General features: G+C 42.2%; 1 protein-coding gene across 1 annotated transcript in view; it reads left to right on the plus strand.

Moving 5' to 3' along the window:
* The window catches only part of C8B (complement C8 beta chain), a 228595-nt gene that overhangs the window by 78506 nt on the left and 125809 nt on the right, over window positions 1–24280 (plus strand). Inside the window, exons 4-5 of the mRNA XM_078670066.1 lie at window positions 21289–21430; window positions 21747–21879. Coding sequence (XP_078526192.1) covers window positions 21289–21430; window positions 21747–21879 — 275 coding nt within the window. The remainder of the gene's footprint in view (window positions 1–21288; window positions 21431–21746; window positions 21880–24280) is intronic.

A 24280-nucleotide genomic window follows, 5' to 3' on the forward strand; every position in this document is an offset into this window, starting at 1 on the left:
AATTGGTTTGCCGTGCTTCTGCTGAACTTGCAAAACCAACACAGACACCTAATGCTTGTTTATAATAAAATGAGACTTTACCACTTTACCTCTGCAATTTCAGATACTGCGCAGTGCTGCTGCGAAAAGCCTTTGGAATAACTGGCTCTGCATTGAGCTGGAAAATACACAATCATGAGTATATTAAGAACATAAACGCTGATCTCATATGATGACATTTTTGCATTCGGGGGGGGGTGCTTTACAAGGTGCATTACTTTTATTTCTAGGGTGCACGAGGAAGCAAAATCACATTTTAACTTAATATTATTATAGCCAGTAATAGAAACAAACAAATAGGAGTGAGAGGGGCAAGAAATAGGAAATGGTATATTTCGTCCTCAACACATTACTATGGATTACAATTCTGCTTTTCACGCAATCATATTGCCAATATGAGTCCCCAGTGCTGCCAAGAAGTTAATCTCATCTAAACAATAGAACATATGCATTTGTTGTGAGAGATGTTTCTGTTTATGCGGTTCTGTGCACAAATAACCCCTCTTCAACTATATTTCAAGCGAATCCTTCATTGTGTAAACGCGTTTTTTAATTATTGTAAATAGGTAAAAATCTCACAGGAGCTTCTGCCTGACGATACTCACAAGGAGCAGTGAGAGTTTAGTGGGTAATAATAAGTGCTTCTGTAGTGTAGCTCCTATTTTCCCAATAGGCTCTGCGCATTGGAATAGTACCTACAGCAGTAAAGGCCTAGACCAGACGTTAACTAGGTCTACTACTGTCGATACTAGACTTAATTTTTGGGTTTGCCAGCTAAGCTCAGAGTTCGCTAGAAACTTTCTCGAATGTTCAAGGAAGGAATTAACTCCCCTGATTAGACAAGAAGGGATTTAGTTTCTGACAACCATAGAACATGACAACTTTGCTCTCCCCTAATCAAGAGTCAATCTCGAGAGTCGTGTGAGCACAAGGCAATTATTTTACTCAGTCAGTACGTGCATTCTTAGTCTCATCAGAATGTAGAGAAAAGGAAGAGACGGGCGTGTTCAATAAAAAGGTGTTATTTATTGATCAGTCTCTTTTCTCATACATGAGAAATGGATCGATATTATTGCAATACTTATAGTTAAGTAAAGTGCATACATTAAAAGCAATAGTATAAAATAATACTGTAAAAACATTGAACTGGTTTCTGAGCCATATGATGTTTAAAATGATTAAAATATATTTACATACACATATACATTTGACTAAATGTACTCAACTGGTGTTTCTAAATACGCCTACCCCGTGTACCTGACCTAAGTCTAATGCGTGGGCGGGAATAGAAAGTTACAGTTTAAGTTAAGTTTGTTTTTGCCAAGTGAATAACTAAAGAATTCTCTGTGAGGGGTTATTCAGTTCTGTACCTGGAATTTAGGATGGATGAGGAATAGTATCTCTTTCTCTGCTCTCGATATTCCAGGCTGCCTGCGAGGGCTGCCCAGAAACGCCGGTGCTGGGTCTCTCGGCTTGAGATAGCAGCGCGTCTCTCAGCGCGTCAGGAAGGCGGCGCTGCTGCCAGCGGGGTCTGCTTCTGCTCTCGGCTTCGGCAAGTATGGCTGCTCCGTCTTGTCACCACGCGTGTGTTTGCATAGGGCAAGGTCGGCAATATTTATACCTTAAAGGTGCCGAGATTGACGTAAGGATGGACATAGATACGTCAATAAAGATGTCATACGACTTGCTCGTTAGCACATTCTTTACTAAAGTTCTCTGTGAAATCAAAACAATGGCCACACGGATTATCCAGGTTGTCATAGGTTTGATTTGTTATGAGAACGTCGTATGCCTTATCAGGGGCTGGAGGAATGTCGCTTGTCTAATTAGATCTCAAGCGTTATGACCTAATCAGATAACACGTTCCTGTGCCGTAGTGTGACTGCGTCAGATAACGGTATCTGCATCATGGGGGTTTTTCTTGCCTCATGGGCTGACTGTTAGTTAACTTGATAGTTAGTTTAACCAGAATAGGGTCAGGAATAGGGGGACTGATTCAGAACCTATAGAAATACACGACACCCACTCCACGCTAACTATGGTCATATCTACTAATCTATGCATAGTATAACATAGTACAACATACTATAGAGTATAGTGTATACCTTACCACCCCAAAATACATAAATGCATTTCGAAATTTTCAAATATACTGAAAAATTGCAGTCATATATATTGTATGCACTTAAGCTATGAATTAAATGCAAAAGTAAACACGCATTTTTATGCATTATTGCTTATTGGTATATGAGAAATACACATGAAATGGCTCTTAATATGGCTATACAGAAAGGAAGTTCGAGACCATTTCATCACATAATAAAATATTTGTGAACATACCAGCGAGCAGCTAAAGTCTATAAAGTATCTAAAAATAGAAATTTTAGTTCTCTAGGAATAGTTTCTTACTTTAAGCAGAAGATCAGTGTCCCGGGAAAAAAATATGTAGAAAAATATTTTAAGGGGCTTGCTGAAAAATATTGCTGTCCGTGAGCTGGAGTGAAATTGTTCATGTGACTTTATTTTTAAAGTTGAAGGCCGAATTCAGGGAACGCCGTGTGCGAGTGTACTCAAAAGTCTCTATTTCTGTTCTGGAGAGAACATCATATCATTCAGGCTTTCGAAAAAACTGTCAACAGCTTCATGGGAAAATTCCACTAAGTCGGAAATAGGGGTAACCATGCATTCGTGCGCATGATTGTCTCCATTGACATTCTGATTCGCATTGCTGACAGAAGGTCGTACCTGTTCGATGTTGCTTTCATCTTGAACTTCACTACTCTTCAATCGTAGTGGTGAAGATTCCAGGAATGCCGTCATCAGGATTGGCAGCCTTTGAGGGCAGCACAAAGCGTGAACCTTGGTAGGAACCAACAGTGTATCTGCATCCACTGGCGCATCCGATTGTAGCGTCAGACAGGTGTCTAACACGCATTCTTCTCCGCATAGCAGACACCTTAGTACAGGTAAAACACACCTTTGCCACATTGGTCGAAATGATAGAAACCAAGTCATGTTCAGGTCTCTAAGCCGGGAGAGTCCCAGGATTTTTGATATCCGGTCCCGGTATCCAATGGCTAGGATCGTATCTTCCATTGTCGCGAGAGTTTGATCTGTGACATGGGTTGCCATAACGAAAAATAAGGACTAGGAATAGGATTCCTGCAATTAGTCCCAGGATCAGGGGAAGTCCGCCAAAAATCGAATGGACGAAATCTGGAAAAATACCCAGTATGGCTTTGAATGGTGTTAATGCCATCGAAAATACTGTCTTAAATACCTTTAAGACCCCAGTGGTATCAGAAATATTTAAGATTTCGCTCAGGATTTCCGCGAAATGTACGGGGGAATTAGTCGATAATAATGTATGTATCTCTGCAGTCGTCCTTGCGACTTGTAGATCATACGTTTCTTTTGATGACGTGAGCCTTGTAGGCGTCTGAAGAAGCACTGTTTTCATTCTGCTTAAAGTATCTATTCGAATAGAAGTAATTTTCAAACTGGGCCATGCCCTTGCCTCCCTGTCTGGAAAGGAGCTGGGGAATAAAGAACGTCCACAGCACTTGACCTTCGCCGTTGTAGTTACTAGATAAGGAGTCCCGGGCATAAGACTGCAACATCTGCGGTCTACAATAAGAATGTAACTCCCATTATAGAGTCTTTGAAAGAATGGTTCTATTTCAGTTGCAGGTGCGCCTTGCTGGTGACATGAAAGGTTGTATGAATTCCCTTCACAGGCTCCATGCAAACTAATTCCGTTACACAGAAGCGTGCCGCTTAGTGACATAGCACAATTGTTGCCACTAAGAAACACTTTCTGTCCTTTATTACTGACACATGCATGTGAATAGGGCAGGTTCCAAGTTGTTTTAAGGTACCCTTTTCCCAATTTCTCGTACATGCCAGCCTGTATATATTTTTGGCAGTATTGAAACCTGAAGGTTGAGATTGGAATATTTATGATTCCGTGGATTATCCATTCACTGACAGGTCGTTCTGACATTGTCAACGGTAATCTTTCTAGTTTTTCAATGCTCAAGATTGTATAATCAGCACCCTTTTGCGCCATACCGATTTGTCTATCAGTAAGGTTAAAGATTTGGAATAGTGACGTTGTGTTGATTAAACGCCAAGGCACATAGCCTGAACGCAGATTTTGTAACGTCCAGCCAAGCTGTACAATGGAACGCAATTGTGACTGACCATGTTGTAATAACAGTAAGTCTTGCGATAATATATCGATTGCTGAAGACACAATGCTGTCCAATGAAAAAATTCTGGAGGACAGAGTCATTAACCCATTGTCCACTACAGAAAGTGATTTTTCCAAATTAATACGGTCAATTTCCCGTATTCTTTCTGCTGTCTCAATTTGAGTAACCTTCCAGGCCTCATTGTATGCTGCATATACAGAGGCTGCTATGAAACGCTTTTGACGCTGTTTGCGTGGTCCCAGTATGAAATCACGCAAGTCAGCACCATCAGTAAGTAAAGTTAGGTGTTGCTTAATTTCAGGCAGTGTGGAAGTCTGTAGCCATTGAAGGCATAATTTGCCCACACTGTAGGTTGTTATTATCCCTGGGTGATGTCTTTGGGGATATCTAGGGTCTGGCCTGGTCATTTTGAAACCCTGTGTTTTATTCAGGAATCTATCTTGACAGTTATTTGTATCTGTGGGCCAGATCAACCATTGTTTCCAATCAGGATGTGTTCTGTTTTGGTTTAATATATGGTTTACGTCTATCTCTTCATCTGTATCAGAGTTATTGCTAAACATTGTTGGCTTTGGAATAGACGGTTTATTTAAATCTTTGATTTTGGCTAAGCCAAGACAGGTGGTTTGTTGAACAGTGTCATTTAAAAATATCATTTGTTCTGGGATCATGCAGGCTCTTAACAAAGCTTCTAAACCCTGTACTTGCCAATCTTTTGTACCCCAAACACTTTTCAAATCAACATTTTTGTCCCAATAATCAAATCCAAAAGTATTCATTTTTTCAAAGAATGAATCTGAATATATCAATTTTGTGTTGGTTATCATGGTTTTCATCCCTGTCTTGTTTGATAATTTAAAATAAAAAGTTTCAGCATTACTTGTGTTAAAACCTGAAAAATATGAATATTTGTCATAAATGGTTCTTGAGCTCCCTTTTGGAGGTGTAGCACAATGTTCCCATTGATTATAATTTAAAACATTTCTAGGTTGTGCAGATTTATGCAAAAAATGGTTACCATAATGGTTGTAGCAATACATACTATCATAATTTGTAGAACCTTGCAAATAATCATGTTTTGTAAATTTAGCAGACATTACTAAGTCAGACATCATGTTGTTAATGCTTTCGAAGTCCCAATCATCAGCAAATGAGTTTGGTTTTGCAAAATCACTCAATGAGATCTTGATTTGGTGTGGATATTTCAGGATCTCGACCGGACCATAAATTTCATAGTCAGTGTTGTCCCAGGCTACCCCACCAGGTATCGGATTGGCTGTGAAGTTGGCTGAAGAAAGTTCTGAAGAAAGTTCTCTTTTCTCGACGTGTGAAGATGTGTGTGGTTTGAGGATCAAGTTGATGTTCTGACTTGCTGTGTCCATTTTAGCATATTTTCCCTCAATGAAGCGTCCCAAAGTAAATACCATGATGAGCCAAAGTATGAGGATAAATGCACCAAAACCCACCCAAAATTCAATCCATGGAGAAACCAGATATGTTTCTTTCAGATGTTTCAAAAGTTCCTTAGCTTTGTCTTTAAAGGATTTTGATGATAGCTGTGTCTTTGATTCACTGAAGCCGTCAGAGGAATCATCGAAGTTGATGAAGTAACCGGATGCAGTTCTGTCAATTGTTCCAATTGGTTCAGGATTTCTGTTTTTTGCATTTTCACTTGGTACTTCAGTATAGATTGGTGTGTCTCTGCTAAATGTCTTTATTTGGGTTTTCAGAGGTCTGAGTTCTATTGCATTGTTGCATAGTCCTTCTTGTTCTTCTTTAGGCGTTTCAAATGTGATGAGCCTTTTTGTTAGGACCTCTGTGCTGGTAGCAAACCTTGGTGTTCTGCTACTTATTGGGAGTCCACTTGGCCTACTGTTTGTTATCGGCCACATGTTGTGGTTTTACCAGGTCGATGGATACAACTCGGTTCTCCTTTTTTCCAGCAAGTGGCGGTAGTACAACTGATCTTGTCCCGTTGACAGACAAGACAGGAACTGCTTTTCTGTAAGAAGGCCCAAATTCCTTCTTTACCGCGATCTTTTCCCTGACTAGATCCCCGACTTTTGGAATCCAGACAGGTCTTGCTGGGACAGGTGGTGATTCTTCAGTGGTCGTTGGCTGTTGTTTCAACTGTATGTTGCTCAGGTCTTTTCTTGTTTTGTTTAAGTCCTGCAAAATAGCCAAACGGTCTTTGACATCAAAGGTTTTTTCTATTACCACTGAAGTCTGACTATCAAGGTCAGAGATCAACATCCTAGTTCCGAATAATAATTCGTACGGACTGAATCCCTTCAGAGAATTTCTTGGCAAGTTATTTAGACTACGTTGGACACTTATTAGATGTTTGACCCACCCAGCTCCCGAACCTAATATCCTTTCCATTATAGATTGCTTTCTGCCTTGGTTTTTTCTTTACACCATCCCGTACCCTCAGGAAGGAAGTGAGAAGATTCCCGCTGGGCTGTGCTCATTTGGCCATGTTTCCCCCCCAGGCTGGATTGCCTGAGTGAAAACAATGGTCGAACGTAGCATGCTCTTAGCGTATATGCCATTTAGACTCGCAAATCTTTGTATAACAGTCCGGACGTCAGCCGAGTGCTGAGGATCTACATTATAAGTGGAAACTAGCCTGTATATGTTAATCGCAAGCCATTCTTTTTGCTGGTAATATTATCTGCCTTGATACGACGAGGTATTAAACTGCTTCTCTCCCCACTGCGATCTCTGTTGCAGTTTGGGCAGTTTTTTACAAACATGGTGTAGTGCAGGCTCATGCCTGGCCACCAGTACCGTGATTGTAATTCTTCCAGAGAATCTTTTAATTTAAGGTGTCTGAGACCCTCGCCCATGTGTGCGTCTGCGATTAACAAGTTTCTCCTGTCCATGTTTGGAATCACTCTATCCCCCACTCCAGGGATTCGAGCAAAAGGGACGGAGTTTGCATCGATTATGTATGTATAATTGAGTGGATAGTTGATCGGTAACGCTGAGCAGTCGCCTTTTAATGACGTTTTCACCGCCAGCAATGTTTCACCGTCAATGTATTTTAATGTACGCTTTTTTCGAACTTCGGGAGCCGGTTTAGTGGCTGCCGCTGCGGCTGTTTCAGCCAATGAATTCCCTACAACGTGAACGCCATCACGTTGATGACTCAGTGAGTGAGTCACGTGAGTCTTTGGTAGTTCTTTTTGTAAAAGAGCTATTTGTTCCCAGAGCAGTTTCTGTTTTATTTGTGCATCTGTGTCATCTTTGTTTCGTTTTGAATCCATGTCTGCAAATCGCTGTTATATGATTTGACGCAGTAATATGAATCTGACACTATAAGTGTCGGGAATTCGCGATCCGCATTATCTAGCGCCATTTTCAATGCTATTATTTCAGTTTGTTGTTCTGAATTAGTTTCTACTGAGTGTGATTTTGTTAATAGAGGTTTTAATATACCTCCGCGCCACACTTCTTTTGTAATCTCACATGTGGGGTTGTATGCTTGTTCTCCCCAAACGGAGGGTTGAGCATGTCCGTCTGTATAGATTACACAGGCGTAATGTCGTAGAGGCAGAATGTCGATTGGCAGAGGTTACGTCTTTTCATATTTTAGATTTTTTAATTCTTCTAGTTCTGGATCAAAGTAGTAGTATACTTTGTCCGTTGTGATTGAATTCACCCATTGTATCCATTCCGGATTCAATGTTGTTGTTGGTAAATTACACGGTGTTGTTAGTGCCTCAAAGGCTGATTCTGCTGTTCTGACTGTGCTATGTCTACCGTCAGCTATGTCTTTTTCTCTAGCCATTGCGGTTTGAACTGCACAAATTATTTTTTCTGTATTACTGAATTTCTGTTCAGCTTCTGTGTACATGTGTGATTTGAATGCAATTGGTACCGTTTCTCCCTCATTAGAGGTCAGGTATGTGAATCCGCATCTCCCTGGGATGACTCGGATCACAAGGTTGCGTGTGTTATCACGTGTTTCTAATTTTGTTTTAATTAGCATGTCTGTTTGTAAGGATCTCAAAATTTCTGTGTGTGTTTGAGTCCAATTGGATCTTTTAAAGTCTGGTTTAATTAGATCATAAAGGGGTTTGACCCTTTCTGCGTAATTTGCAATGTATGTTCTTCCGAAATTTAGGAAGCCTAGAATTGACTGTAGGTTTTTTAGTGTTTTAGGAGCTTGGATTACGGCACATTTCTCTAGGAAATTGTCTGCCAGGCTTTTGCCTTCACTTGATAACTCATATCCTAAGAATAGGACCGTCAGATGGGCAATTCTGGATTTTTTAAAGTTGAATTTGTAACCCTCTGCAGCGAACCCAAGTATTATGGTGTTCACCCTTTTCAAGTGAGTCTCCAAGTCATCATCTGTTAAGTAAATGTCATCGACATAAGATAATGCTTCATCATCATATAGTTGTAGTAATTCTGTTACTCTCGCTGAGAATACCCCCGGGCTGTTCTTGTACCCCTGGGCTAACCGACAGAATTGTTTTTGAGTGCCATTTACTGAGAATGCAGTTAAATATCTGCTCTCTGGTGCTATGTTTTGACAAAAGAATCCATTGGAGATGTCCAAGGTTGTTTTGTATTTTTTGCGCACTATGTTATTCATTAGTGCAGCACTGTGTGAGTTTTGCACTGCAAAGGTTTTGCAACATGTGTTAAGGTGTCGGTAATCCAAAACTAGACGATATGAATTGTCTGGTTTGGAGACCGGAAACAAAGGATTGTTCATTTGTGAGGTGCAAGTTTCAATCACCCCCTGGTATTCTAGCTGATCTAGTATTTCATTTATCTGTTTTTTAGCTTCTTGCTTAATTGGGTACTGCCTTTGTGCAGTAGGTTGTGATTTTAACTGGATTTTGTGAGGAGGAGAATCCTCATCCCATCCTACATGATTTTTATATAAAGCAGGTGCTAAGGCCACTGCCCACTTTCTAGCAAGTGTGTATTTTTTATGAATCGGTATTTGATTCGAGAAGGCAGGCATAATTACTTCTTCGCCATGAGGGCACTCCCTGACAAACTCTGGTGGCCAGTCTTTTTCAGCTAGAAGGATGTCATAGCCTTTGGAGAGGTTATCCCAAAATAGTCCCCTTATTTTCCTAGTCTTATCTCCCTCTATACGTAATGTTATCTCGTATATCTTGTGGGGCTTGCTAACTCTGGTGTCTGCAGTTTCCACTTGAAGGTATTCATTCGTGTCCACTGTCTCCAGATGATTCATAAGGACTTTGCGAGCTATGCTCACCTCTGCTGCGCTGTCTAGCATTGTCTGAGCCCACTCTCCGTTTTTCAGTTGTGTCCTCATTATTCTCGGCATTTTTAACTACCTTGATACTGGCTACCTTCTTTTTTGGAAATTGTAATTTCTTTTTTAGCTGAGCAGGTTCCTTGTCTTTGGACTTGGCGTGCTCTTCTGATCGTCCTCTTCTTTCCGATTTCTGCGAGGAATTCTGAAAAGATTGAGAGGGACGTGTATCAATGTCTTGATATCTATCAGGCTTTTTAATATTATCCCTATTTCTAAGGTTATATCTATTCCCCGAGGGGTCACTCTGCGGTGACCTCTGTCTTTGGTTTGGAGATTTCTCTCTTCGCCTAGGAGACCTTCCTCGGGACTGGAATTTCTTTTCTTTAGGATTGGATTGTTTGTTTCCATCCCAGTTCTTTTTTGGTGAATTATTATTATTAAATATTTTTTCTGGACTTGTAGTCAGTTGCGGTTTTACTGGTATTCCACCTAGACTATCTCTGCCTAGTTCTTCATAGGATTTTTCTATGATTCTTGCAATTTCAGCTGGTTGGTCTGCTATATCTGTCTCTTTTAACCTCTGGCGGATCGCCACGTTTGCTGCTTCACCTTTTATGTTGGCTAATAATATAGCCGAGACCTGCTTGAAGTCTTTTAGTAATTTCATACCAAGAGTTAAAGCAGGTTCTGGACCGTATTCATCTTGAATTTGTTTTAGCACATCTGGTATTACCGAAATGGATGGAACACCGTGCGTTTTTGTGTAGATGGAAGCAAAGACTGTACCCCAAGTGTCACAGTCCTCAATGTGTGGTGCGATTCCCATTGGGAGACATATAGTCAGAATCCTGTGTTTTTCTAATGGGGTGGTGTCAGGAAACACCGCCTCTATTTGGGTGATTTTCTGTGCCAACCAGAATGGTATTTGTTCCCGTTTAGCTGGAACTTTACCTAGGCAGGATTGGATGTTCTGTGGTGTAATTTTATTTGTGTTCCCCTGGTGAGGGGTCAGCTGTGGAAGTTTAATCGCTGGCTGAATTGTTGAAGTCCGCATTACATACTGAACTAATTGTCTATGAATTTTTAGTAGTTGTTTTAGCTGTATTAACAGCTCTGCTGCAGGCATTCTTTCGATGTCTGGATGTGGTGTGTATCCGGCTAAGACCGGCCACGTTGCTCCTGGTCTTCCTAAAGGACCGAGCCTTGTAATGTGATTGTTATGTATTAGGGCGCCATCAAATAAGAGCAAATGCTCTTGGAATTTGAGTGGTACTTCCACCTCCTCGAAAGGAGTGTATGTTTCAGGAGGTTCCTCTACTTTGTAATAGTGGAAGTACTTTGTTACAGCATTTGCTGCCGGAAAATGTATCCATGAATAGTATACCTCTGTCTGCCGATATTCGTGTGCCTCAATTACGAATATGACTGTGCCACCTCTAGGTGTCAGTCCATTTTCTATAAGTTTTAAGGTTATAGATCTCCTTTTAATGACCGGAATGAGTGTTATATTCGGGTCTGCTGCTTGCATGGTAGCATCAGCATCTGCGAGTTCAGTAGCTAATCTAACTGCCTCTCTTTCTTCATCACTGTCTCCCATTTTACAGACAGGATGGTATTATGTCTATTTGCAGATCAGGTTTCTTTATGGAACAAAGATTAGATGCACAATATTTTGGAACTGTTTATCCTTCAACGTTGACTTGACCAAGAACCATACATAGGAGTTCCCTCCTGCGAGGTTTTGGAGGATATAACCTTTCACCCACTCCAGACGTCTTTGGAGTATTTGGGAAAAGGGGTCTGAGTGAGAAAGCACGACTGAGTTACTCTAAATGTCTTACGTTAGTTTTATCGCCCTTTCCAAACGCGTTGGGCGCCATGTAGTGTAGCTCCTATTTTCCCAATAGGCTCTGCGCATTGGAATAGTACCTACAGCAGTAAAGGCCTAGACCAGACGTTAACTAGGTCTACTACTGTCGATACTAGACTTAATTTTTGGGTTTGCCAGCTAAGCTCAGAGTTCGCTAGAAACTTTCTCGAATGTTCAAGGAAGGAATTAACTCCCCTGATTAGACAAGAAGGGATTTAGTTTCTGACAACCATAGAACATGACAACTTTGCTCTCCCCTAATCAAGAGTCAATCTCGAGAGTCGTGTGAGCACAAGGCAATTATTTTACTCAGTCAGTACGTGCATTCTTAGTCTCATCAGAATGTAGAGAAAAGGAAGAGACGGGCGTGTTCAATAAAAAGGTGTTATTTATTGATCAGTCTCTTTTCTCATACATGAGAAATGGATCGATATTATTGCAATACTTATAGTTAAGTAAAGTGCATACATTAAAAGCAATAGTATAAAATAATACTGTAAAAACATTGATATGGTTTCTGAGCCATATGATGTTTAAAATGATTAAAATATATTTACATACACATATACATTTGACTAAACGTACTCAACTGGTGTTTCTAAATACGCCTACCCCGTGTACCTGACCTAAGTCTAATGCGTGGGCGGGAATAGAAAGTTACAGTTTAAGTTAAGTTTGTTTTTGCCAAGTGAATAACTAAAGAATTCTCTGTGAGGGGTTATTCAGTTCTGTACCTGGAATTTAGGATGGATGAGGAATAGTATCTCTTTCTCTGCTCTCGATATTCCAGGCTGCCTGCGAGGGCTGCCCAGAAACGCCGGTGCTGGGTCTCTCGGCTTGAGATAGCAGCGCGTCTCTCAGCGCGTCAGGAAGGCGGGGCTGCTGCCAGCGGGGTCTGCTTCTGCTCTCGGCTTCGGCAAGTATGGCTGCTCCGTCTTGTCACCACGCGTGTGTTTGCATAGGGCAAGGTCGGCAATATTTATACCTTAAAGGTGCCGAGATTGACGTAAGGATGGACATAGATACGTCAATAAAGATGTCATACGACTTGCTCGTTAGCACATTCTTTACTAAAGTTCTCTGTGAAATCAAAACAATGGCCGCACGGATTATCCAGGTTGTCATAGGTTTGATTTGTTATGAGAACGTCGTATGCCTTATCAGGGGCTGGAGGAATGTCGCTTGTCTAATTAGATCTCAAGCGTTATGACCTAATCAGATAACACGTTCCTGTGCCGTAGTGTGACTGCGTCAGATAACGGTATCTGCATCATGGGGGTTTTTCTTGCCTCATGGGCTGACTGTTAGTTAACTTGATAGTTAGTTTAACCAGAATAGGGTCAGGAATAGGGGGACTGATTCAGAACCTATAGAAATACACGACACTTCCTTCTGAGAAAAATTAAAAATGATGTACAACATAGAGGGGTCGAATCACAAAAGCGTTTACGGGACTACTACTTCACAAACTCATAGTTGCCTTTGTGAATTGGCCCAGATCCTGTAAGTTAACCCCACCCTAATGTTTCAGTTTTGGTTGCTTCCTTTTGAGACAGACGAAAATCCTTTGTAATACTCGTCTATATTCCAAACTATGGACTCTATTCCCATAGGCATTTATTAGTATGTGTAGTATTATTGCAGTGTACTACTTCACATACTCATAAATAGGGTCAATAGGTGATCTGGATTTACTAGGGTAGTTCCTTCTTTTTCAGCATCCTTTCTAGCGCATTTCAGTAAACTTAACACATGCCCCAGTTTTCAGATAGGGTCGATTAAGCACAGAGTTTGCTAGTTCAAGTTTTCTTGCACAGTATTAGCTACCAAACCTTATTAAATATCAATTTAATTAAGACAAATGATAGTGTGTGTAAACATTTCATCTAGTTTACCCTAGTTCCCCACTTCCTTTGCTTCCTATGTTGGTGACCATTTGAGATTATTTTGCACACCTCAGTTGATGTTAAAGTATAGTCCTACTTTTATTTTTGCGTATCCCGTTTTTTTGTTTTCAGAATCCAATCACCATACTCTTAAATGCCTTCGTGAATTGGTCTCTTACTGTTTATGTTCAATTGGCACAGAAAGGATTCTTTATTTAGCTACTTTGCATTAGTGAGCATTCTGACTACAGAGAATATTATCAAGTGGAATCTTATCTGTCCCTTGCAACTTTGCTCAACCACTTTGTGGTATTGCCCCACCCACTTCCTTCATTAATGCTGTCTCTGCCTCTTTTCAATTAGTCCTCCCTGTGTATACTATGTGAAAGTGTGTTATTAATTGGAGTGGATATGAGACCACCATAGAGAATAGGGCCTTGTCAGGGAAAAACCTAGGGCCTTATTTATGAAGGCCTTGCGCCACCGGTGCGTCACTTTTTCCCATGTTAAAAGTGACGCACCGGCGGCGCAAGGCCTTCATAAATAAGGCCCCTAGTTTCAATAATTTGAACTTGGGCTTAACACCCCGTAGCTCTGGCACAGAGCAGACGAGCTCAATGCAGGAAAATGTGCAAAGTAACAAAACTGTTACAAAGTCAAAACAAACACAGTAAAAATTCCACAGCTAATTTATACAAATAATAAACATTTATTAAGCAAAATGACACCAAAATGACAAGATTCCAATAAGAGGAACCATAGGTATACATTTTTAATGATTTAAGGTAAAAGCACCAAGAGCAAGTAAAGTGTTTATCAGTGGTCACAATACATAGTTAACTTGAACCTAGGCAGAATTTCAGAATGACCATAATGGCATGTGAGTTCGATGCACCAAGTAGGTACATCCTGGTCAAAGATTCTACCTTCTGACTTAGCCTATGAAATGCAAATTGAAATCCTCCAGCATTGCAAGTTTGCAGGCTGTATCCACCGAAGTCTTCTCTAAGCCAGATATTCAAGGACGAGACCCTGTCAAGGAATTTGTCTTGGTGGGAACCGCTCAGAGTGGAGGAAACTCAAATTGGGTGGCCACCTAATCTTTACGTCGGAAGATACTCTTTGCATCATTGTCAGGTCACAATATTGACATAGAAGATATGCAGGTCTCTTCTTTGCCTGCCTACCAGTAAAGACATGGAACAAGCTACTCATGTCACCTGTGGATCTCTTCCAGAGTTCTCCAAGTCCCTGATGACCTGGCTATTCGGCTAATAAACAGGACCCTGCCAGCGCCTCAATACACTCACTGGTGACAAAAACCTCTCTACAATCCACCATAGCGCCCAAAATCCTTCAGGTGCAAGCCTAGAGCCTACTGTATCTACTGATTAATCTACTCCTGTCTCCCTCCTGTTTTATAACTTTGACGCAATTGACCAGTTATCACCTATTGCCATAAGTGGAGGAAACTTCATGTTCCTCACTATGGAAGCTATGTGATTAGTTCTTAGCATGATTATATTACATGTTTTCAAGCAGGCAATGGTTTAAGCCCTTATGTGTGTGGCATTCTTCTAATCTATAGGCCACTCATACAATTACCTTCTTTTTCAGGTGATAGCGCGCTCTCTGTTACTAGTAGCCTACGGGCCTCCTCCTTTTTCCTTGACTCTGCCTCACAATCTATGGTGGCTATCTGGTAATTATTTGCAATTATTTTGCCTTTTGCTTAAGCAGATTTAGTTCTGTTAGTTTATTCTTTTTTCATTCACCCTAAGTGCCCCTTCCCACTCCCTCCACACATCCCAGTCCTGATGAAGACCCCATAGTAAGGTGGAACTCAACCTACACTATTCGGGGGTCGAAACTTCGACTTTCTGTACTTTCACCTACCCAGGAACAACAGATTATTGTTACTGTGTTTTATTATATGGGTTAGGTCTACAACTGCTCTTCATGTCGCTTAATAATATGCTTCTGTGATGTCAACTATTTATTTTATGACCACATTGAACCTTTGAAACTGTCCACTGACCTCTAATCCTCACAAAACCGCTTACCTACCACACTTCTTCCCTTTTTCTTCGGGCACATTGTTTATATTCAATGACGTGCTTTTGCATATATGTGCTTTGGTGAGGATGTGAATAAATACCATCTCTCACTTACTAAATGTGTAATTACTTTAGTCTGGAATATTTTTAACAACTATTTGGGTTTTCTGTAATGTACTTACTGGGACCATTTTCCCTGTAACATTGAATACCCAGGTCCCAGTACTTTTGGGTCTACCCTTCTATGTAATGATAGAGCTGAAATCAGCCACTGTCGCCTCGAGGTCTCATTGAAGCTCCGGAGAACTTGGAAGTCCAAACATTTTCCAAATCACAACTTGTCAGAATTTCTATAGCAGCTCCTTCTGGAGACCTCTAAGGGTCCCATGATCTGGGAGACAGCGCTTAGAGTGAGGACTCACTCCAGGAGAGGCCAACAACAGAGTTGAGTTCATGTCAAGTTGCCACTGGCAAGCTGGGCAATTCAGGAACGAGACAACTTGCAGCGTGCTGTGTTCCTATTGCAACACAGGAGGTCTTAGTCTTGAGTACAAGTTGGAGGAGTACCTGCCCTTCAGGTATCCATACAATTCTTAAACAGCAGGTCTAGTCCGCTCCTGTTCTTCAGCACGTCCAAAAAGTGTTCTGAAGTGCTGTGGGTAAGCTGCTACATTGTAGGATCACTAGCCAAGGCATGGGAATGACACTTGGACACTCTTACCAATGAGGAAAAGGGCAATTGTTTTCACTTTTGCTGAACATCCAGTTACCCTTATCACAAATTCTCCCATAGTTCATTATTCTAAGTGAAGTCCACGATGGCACAGTCTTGCTGCTCCTGGAGGTGGCTTGTCTGCTAACTAGTGATGTATTTAGCGAAATGAGCTGTGCCCTCCTCCTCAGCTACATCAAACTGGTTCTAGGACCAGCTCTCTTCCCCCCTGGGATGTTACCAAACTGGCTAGAGAGACCACACGAGACAAAAGCATTCTCTTCTCCAGGTCTCCCTTCACAGTGAACTATGAATGGGTTGTGTCACTCTGGTCCTTTGAAGTTAATTAAGATCCTGAGCTGCTGAGAGTTACATACCGCACACCCAGGTCATCTTTCTAAAGGCCTAAGCCATTGTTACTGTTCTGTGATCAGTTTTCATACCTCATCAAGGGGGTCACACAGGCAAGCCCATATTCCACCAGGCTAATGTCAATTACCCTCCTCTAGGTTTAGGCAGACAAAATGTAACTTTTTAAAACATAATCATTTTTTAAATATATTGTAATCTCCTCAATTCACTCTAAAAACAGGGTTTGCATTAACTCAGTAGCCTATCACAAACCAAAGTTAACAGAAATATGGTTTTATTCAGTTTTTTTACTTAGTTTATATTGAAGCAGGTTGTATATACAATACTATATCACTCTTATAAGTTGTAGGTACAATAACATTATAACATGTATGCCGCAATGGTATTATTCTGCATGGTAGGGATGACTAGAAGAACACCTATCATTTTATTTTATGAGCAAAGACAGGGCTAATCATAAGCAACATTATAAATAACCCTAACCTTACCCCCATTCCCCATTCCGGAATCACTCAATGTCCAAAGGGTTAATGAAGATATTGGGACCCACAGTGTCCTACCTTATTTGTGGGAAAATGAGGGCCACCCCCGGAAGCCAAATTGGGTGTCTGCTTATTCATGAGTGGTAGATGACAGTTCATCACCCTCATTATAGGTATTAGAGAGAAGTGTGTCTGGGGTGTTCTACGCTGGTTGCTCATCATCTTTGATACATGCACTGAAGTTCTCTACCAGAGTATTCCATGCGTGAGCTATGAAATACTTCCAGATACTAGCTTGTTCGTCCCTGTGCAATAGTGTGCTCTCTGAATGAAAGCAAGAGAGCGCAAATGTGGCCCAAGTCTCAGTTGCCGGGGATGCCGGGTTGTTCTATTAGATCATAAGAGTGTGCTTCACCTCAGAAGAGCCAATTCAAGGAGTTTAGTAGCCGCTCTGTCGAGTTTAGGACAGAGCTGTAAACCCAACAATATAGCATCGGTGAGGTCAGTAGAGTGTATTAGATCGTGATTGATAGCAATTTGAGTACTTTCCGCCAATAAGCAGCAAGTGATAACCAGGGCCAGAGCGTTTGCAGTAGATAAGCATTAAAAAAGACGCAGGGAGGACATTGTGCATATGCACCAGAGAATATTTTATTTTTGCGACTGGAAGTAAGGTATGCTCAATTTAGGATGTGGAATTGTATACCGGGTGCTACGCAAAACTTTATGAGGGTATTCTAGGATATTAGCCCAGTCGGCATCATGCATTTGCCTAGCGAGGTATGTCTCCTTGGTGGGTCAGAAATGCAGTTGAGATGGGTGCATCTGCTGCAACTATGCAGCGGCTAGTACTATACAGTACACAGTGTTTGAAACAACTCATGTGTAGCAAGGGCAAGGTGATCAGTATGAAAAAGGGTAGGTGAAGACTGGCATATGGGTTCGTAGGTGAGGAATTGTCCCGGTGGGAACCTGTATGCTGATGTTTGCTGAGATGGGTAGATGAATCTAGGAATCCCGCTACCGTGGTAAAGACCCAATGTTAGAAATGGCACACGCCTCACAAATGGCTGCCCCCAAGAGCCATTAGTAAAAGGATGATTTGAGTTGTGGATGGATGTCTGTGCCCATTAATCAAATGTAATGAAAGGAATAATAATTTTCAAAACTCATGTTTCTGGCACCGCAGAGGCCACTTTGCTAAATCTTATTAAAAGAAGCGATAGGATCGCGTAACAGACACTTTGCCTTGAGAAAGACCTCGGCCAATCGGCCATCGGGCGAAACACATGTCGGCTGCTATTTTTGTGTGATTTCACTGTTGAAAAGAAGCAATTAAAAGGGCATATTTTGCCTATAAAGCACAACAGAACATGAGTTTTGAAAATTATTATTCCTTTAATTACATTTGATTAACGGGCACAGACCTCCATCCACAACTCAAAGTGTCTGTATGCTGTTGCAAGTTCCTGAAATTCATGTAGCTCATTGATAACAAGCAGATCTCCCAACAAGGATAGGCTAGCGGAATTCCATCAATGAATCTACCCTAGATGAAGGCGACCTGTATAAGTAGGAAGTCCTATCAGGGTAATAGCAGGAGCATTAGATGCAGTCTTGGATGCAAGCTTATGTGTCCTGGTAAGACATGTAAATGCCATGCAAAGCAGCTCTGAGGGATGTGGTGCGAGGGTCGTGCCAGTAATGATTCTTAATTGAGGAAACTTGCATGAAAATCCCTAGCAGTAAATTATGTTTTAGCCAAGGATCACCTTTAGAGCCAATGCCACAGATTGAAGCTGAGAGGCCAAGTAGTAGTACTCAAAGTGTGGAAGGGCCAGGCAGCTATGCGGCGCCTTTCCAAAACCCCAAATCAAAGTGACAAGGGCAGAGATAAAACTCCAGCAGAAGGAACATGGGATTAGGAGGGAGAGATTCACTAAGTAGTAGAAATAACCTGGCAGTAACACCATTTTCACTAGGCAGATCCAGGTCATCACTGACAATGGCAGAGAGGACCAGGAAGTAAAATGAGAGCAGAGGGCACGTATTTCTCTGCCCAAGTTCCCATTTTCTAGTTCTGAGGAGGAAGTGGTCAGTTTGTGTGTTAACTTAGGATCCAATTGGATATAGAGAGGGGAAAATACAGGATCTGGCCAGATTCACCCAATTGCCTGAGATTGCCATGATGTTTTCCAGCAGATGAGCAATTCAGACGGATTGGAGCTAGCATCCTGCACGTATAAAATGTTCAGGCCTTTGTGCATCCTTCCGGCTTGTGGTATAAGTGGTTGTGGTGATGGCCACAATTGAACCATTTCCATGGCCCCCTTCAATAAGAGATGGTGTGGGGTTGCCAAATGTCCACTGTGGGTGGCCACATCCAGTTGCCCCTGTACAGCAACCAGCCATATCATAAATAAGCGGCCTCTGAAGTTATCTCCTACTGCAGAGCTGGGGGAGAGACCATCAGTGTGGGCTAGAAGTCACTCACTCCCCAGGTTGGGCCCCATCACGCACAGGGTCAGCCCAGGTAAGACTTGGGAGAAGGCAGTGCAAAGCATGTGACCCCAGAAAGGTGCATGTGTATGATATGTCCTCCATGGAGCATTGCACATCTGGTTTCAGTCAGGCCACAGCCCTGACTCGCAAGGGAGAAAGGGGCTGCGCCGGACCCATGGTCCAAGGGAGAAGCCGGCCGCCACACCCCAAGCGGCCACATGGTTCACAATGGGTTGGTCCAGCTGAATCCCTCAGCACTGACGAAAGTAGACCTCTGTTAGTCAGACTGTGGAGGAGGCCGAATGGTGCTGCAAGAGCCATTTTCTTTCTCTTTGGCGGCTTCCTGGGACTGTTTGCATCAGTTCCATGCATCAGGCCCTCTGATCCAACCATAGAAGAGGAAAAGCTGCGAATTGTGTCAGAGCTTAGCTACACCATGGCTGCCAAGTCTGGCATTCAGGCCACTCCTCGCCCACAATGTAATAGCTTTGCGGGGCAAGTCACTGTAGGTACATGCGAACACTAAGGGGCATATTTACAAGCCCCTATTGCCACAGGAACCGTTCCTGTGGTGAAAGGGGCTTCACCTTATCTATTAACGCTGCCTTGTAAATAAGGCACCTTGTATGCTATACTTTGCATGAAAGGGGTGGGCAGTGGGTGTTGCAGTGGGTGTTCCACCACCACACACATTGATTTTCGGGATGCCCATATTTACAAGGGTGGCGTAAATATGGGGCAGAGTCAAAATTAAGACCAGGGAAAACTTGGTGTTAACATGGAGAAATGAGGAGAAATATTTCATTTCTCAGCGTTTTTGCTGTTTCAATGTGTGCTGCATTCTGCAACAGCAAAACGGTATGAATGATTGAATATGTGCAGCGAAGGTGTCCCTTCCTGCACATAAACAATCATTAAAAAATGATAATTTGCAACTTCTATGTGTGCTGCACATTGTCATTCTTGATTGTTTATGTGCGGGAAGGGACACCTCTCTGCACATCAACAATCATTCCCTCAACGTGGCACCCTTTCACTAAGGTGCAAGGGTGTCTGCATTGGAGCTAGGCAGCTAAATGTAGCACCAGCGCAGGGGAGCACCATATTATTGTAAATACGGTTCATCCCTGCATTTCTAAAGTGGCGGAGTGGTGCGTTAGCTATTTTGGAGCTAACCCAAGCTCTGCCAGTTTTTTGTAAATATGCCCCTAAATGATTTAATATATCACTTTTAAAGACCTTGCACCCTATCTTGTGTTCTAGAAGGCCTCATTATGGGCGTCTTATTTCATGTTTAAAAGAAGGGTTCTTTCCGTCAAAAAGGGTTATTTTTACATATTTTCCTGCAGGTTTAAAAGCTGCAGTAATAAGGCTGCACGGATATACTGTAAAGGCATGTTGTCTTTGTTGTTGCAGTCCACACATTACGTGTAACTTTTCATACCAGTGGTTTATTTTCTTGCACCATATACTATGGCCTTACTTTATAGTTAAATATATTAATAGGGGATTAGCCATTTTTACAATAATTCAGAGGTATGAGCTCATAAAATGGGTCCTCGACAGCAGAGCCCCATTGTGCAGAGTTCAGAACCAAGCAATACAGGTAAGCAAACATTTGGATAACCACAGAAATAGAGACACGTTCTCACAGATAGTATAATTCACAATTCAATCCCAAACTTTTCTGGAAAATCATTTCAATTTTCTGAGCTATCTCTAAAATCTTCAGGAGGGCATACCCTCCAATTTAGCGGAGGCTGAAAAGATAAATTGTTGCCTGCGAAAAACTTCACATTTTATTATTTTCTTCCTTGTACTATGTTATAGATGCATTTAGTTATGAAATGGTAAGATTTTTGAGTTATTGAAATTGTAATATAGATCTTCTTCACCTGCTTGCTAGGGCGGTGCATTGCACGGAAACTTCAGTGCAATGGAGACGATGATTGTGGCGATATGTCCGATGAAAAAAATTGTAAAAAAGTTTATCGAACCTGCACCAATGAGATGGAGCAATACTGGGCGATAGAAAATCTTGCCAGTGGGTAAGTGTCATTAGAATTAAGCAGTCATAGGATAGAAACATTGCTAAGCAGGACAATTTATTCATAGATTAAATATGGTTGTAAACATTAAATTAAGGGTTTCTTCTATTATGCATGTATGTGTGTCTGTGTTTACACTCGGGAACATAAACGTGCTAACATTTTGAAGAATGCAAAGGGAGGAGTTTGAGAGATCAAAGGTCAATAATTTAAAGTAAATAAACATGTTAATAAGAAGGGCACAGTCATTGCAATGATTTTGACGCACTACTTTAATGTGATTCGGTTGAATTGCATATTCTTTCTGTCATTTCAGATTAAATATCTTCACCAATCAATACGAAGGCCTAGTATTAGACCACAGGTATTATGCTGGTGGGTGTTCACCAAATTATATCCTTGACACCAGATTTCGAAAACCTTACAATGTAGACAGCTACCTCCCACAAGTAAGTATACGAACACATTACTACTGTTGAAGGTGTTTGCTTGCCTATTGTAAGATAATATGGTGGTTGTGTTTTCACTCAATAGAATGTGCTATTCACAACTAGAACTGGTTAGGCACAGTTCACTATATTCACAGGTCACTAGTTCCACCAGAAAGTGGAGTTAGTCTACAGAAGATTTGTAGTTTGGTAATAATGTCCAAATACACTCTGCAGGTGGTCTATGACAAAGAGGGCCTTCGGTGGCATGTAGAATGAAAAAATGTCTCAACTTATTTGAAGGAAATGTTTTGACTGGTTGAGATGCTCACAAACAGGTTGTTTCAGCCTTTCTGAGTTCATCTATACTTTCTACCAAGTAGAAGTGGTATCTGCGGCACAGCCATTCGGAATGACTCTGGCACCAGAAACATAAACGGCCCATTACAGTGTGAGTGGACTAACGATATTGCAGGAGTCATTGGGGCCCGCTGTTGGATACTGCCCGCTAATGCCCACAATTTTTCTTTATGGACAGGCAGAAGCAAATGCATATAATTTTGAACGACTTTGTGATTTGCCACGGCACTTATCTGCATACAAAATAAAATTGTGATCATCCCCAGTTCTTAAGAATTCAAAACTTTGAACATGCACATTGGCCAATGAAGCCCCACTCCTCACCCAAAGAAAACCATCAAAGCCCAAAATTAACATTTACAAGCATAAATGCATGGCCTCCTACTGTTTCTTGAATTTTCCAGTTTCACCTGTACTCTACCATCTCTCAGTCATGCATCTTCCATTTCAGGTGCAATATTCTTTTGTACACAGAGAAATATACCAACCAAGTGGCGGCTTGTTTCTGTAAAACAAAAAAAGCAAATGGCCCTAATGCCCTAGGAGTTTCCTTCTAGCGTGAAGGGGTATTTTGCAGTGTTTCTTACTAGGAACAACTAGACCTTTTTCGTGTGGGCTAAAGTGAGACAAATGTACTTTGGATTGGAAGTGCAGTCCTTCTGGCAAAGTGATGAGCAGGTCAAATATTCCTGAAGGTGGAGCTGCTCTTCTGCTGGAAACAGTGCCGGCTTTAGCGCTGGTGTAGCCTGGTGTGGCAATCATTTTTGGCCCCCCCCCCCCCATGTCCCATGACAGCCTCCTTGGTATCTGTCACTACCAACTGGCAAAAGTGTCTCTCTAATCATAAGCTATTGTTAAGCATTGTGCCCCCCCGAGGTAGGCGCCCCCTCCACAGGTCAGCGCCCAGAGCGACCGCACCATTTGCACTGCCCTAAAGCCAGATCTGCTGGAATCCTGGTGCTTCACCTACCTTTAAATGAGGCGGGTGAACAACGACTTGGTATATGATGTGCTAAGTCTTTCTCCCCCATTTCAACCGAGACCCACATACTTTTGTGCACCATCCATAACTTCAGAATTCAGCAAGGATCTCATGACCAGGCATTTAGTGGACTAATAAATAACTAGAAGGGCTCATTTAGTTTCCCCTTGTTCTGCACTTGTGCCTCTTATGTTTGCCACTTTACTCTTTGGTAAGATTTTTAAGTTAATCTTTACCTTTTTGCATATTATACATTTTTTATAATTATTTTATATCATTTCAAAATGGTGAACGCTGACCAATGTCCCTTTGTGTGATATCAAGTTATAGCAATATGGATGCTGTTTTAGCCATATGAATAGGTTGAAATTATGTCAATAAGGTGGCCTCATTCCTGGTGCTTCGCTCCTCTTCCAGGACTCGGTGGGGGGCCCGGTCCCACCCGAACTCCAGGTGAGTGTAGGCCGTACAGGGAGCCCACCCCCGGCCGCGCGCTGGTTTTCTGGGGGCTCGGTCCCACCCGGGCCCCTCGCAGCTCTGCCCTTCATTATGAGGTCCCGGTCCCACTGGGGACCCCCGCCTGCTCACTCGCTGGATGACAGCCCGGAAGCCTACGCCCGGCTGCCCGCCGGCTCCCCGCCTGGCCAGCACCTTTTCAAGCTGCAGTGGGAGCTGGCATTCCATTTCTGGTCTGCCACGTGCTTCTTCGTCGGTCTGGACAGGGGTCAAAGGTCGCCTACCTTCTAGGGGGCATATCTTGGCCCCCAGGGTACCGATCTGTACCCTCTTTGCCTCTTCTTGCTCCTGGTGGCGTTTTCCAGCCACTGGGAGCACTCTCTTTCGCCCTCTGGGTCTCACAGAGGGGGGATTCAGCAGGGAGCTGTCTTCACTGACTCCCTGCGCCAGCCCTTTGCCTGGCTCTACTGCTGCGCCTCTCTCCTGCTTGCACAGAAGCCCAGGCTGCTGCACACTAGTCCTGGACTCCTCTCCTGGTGCTCTTCAGGATTCTGGAGCAGTCAGGGGGTTCCTCCTTCCAACTGCTCATTGCACCAGGCTCCAGCACCCTCCGTCTCAGCAGAC

This window comes from Lissotriton helveticus, chromosome 1_2 (assembly GCF_964261635.1).
Source record: "Lissotriton helveticus chromosome 1_2, aLisHel1.1, whole genome shotgun sequence".
Classification (NCBI taxonomy): domain Eukaryota; kingdom Metazoa; phylum Chordata; class Amphibia; order Caudata; family Salamandridae; genus Lissotriton; species Lissotriton helveticus.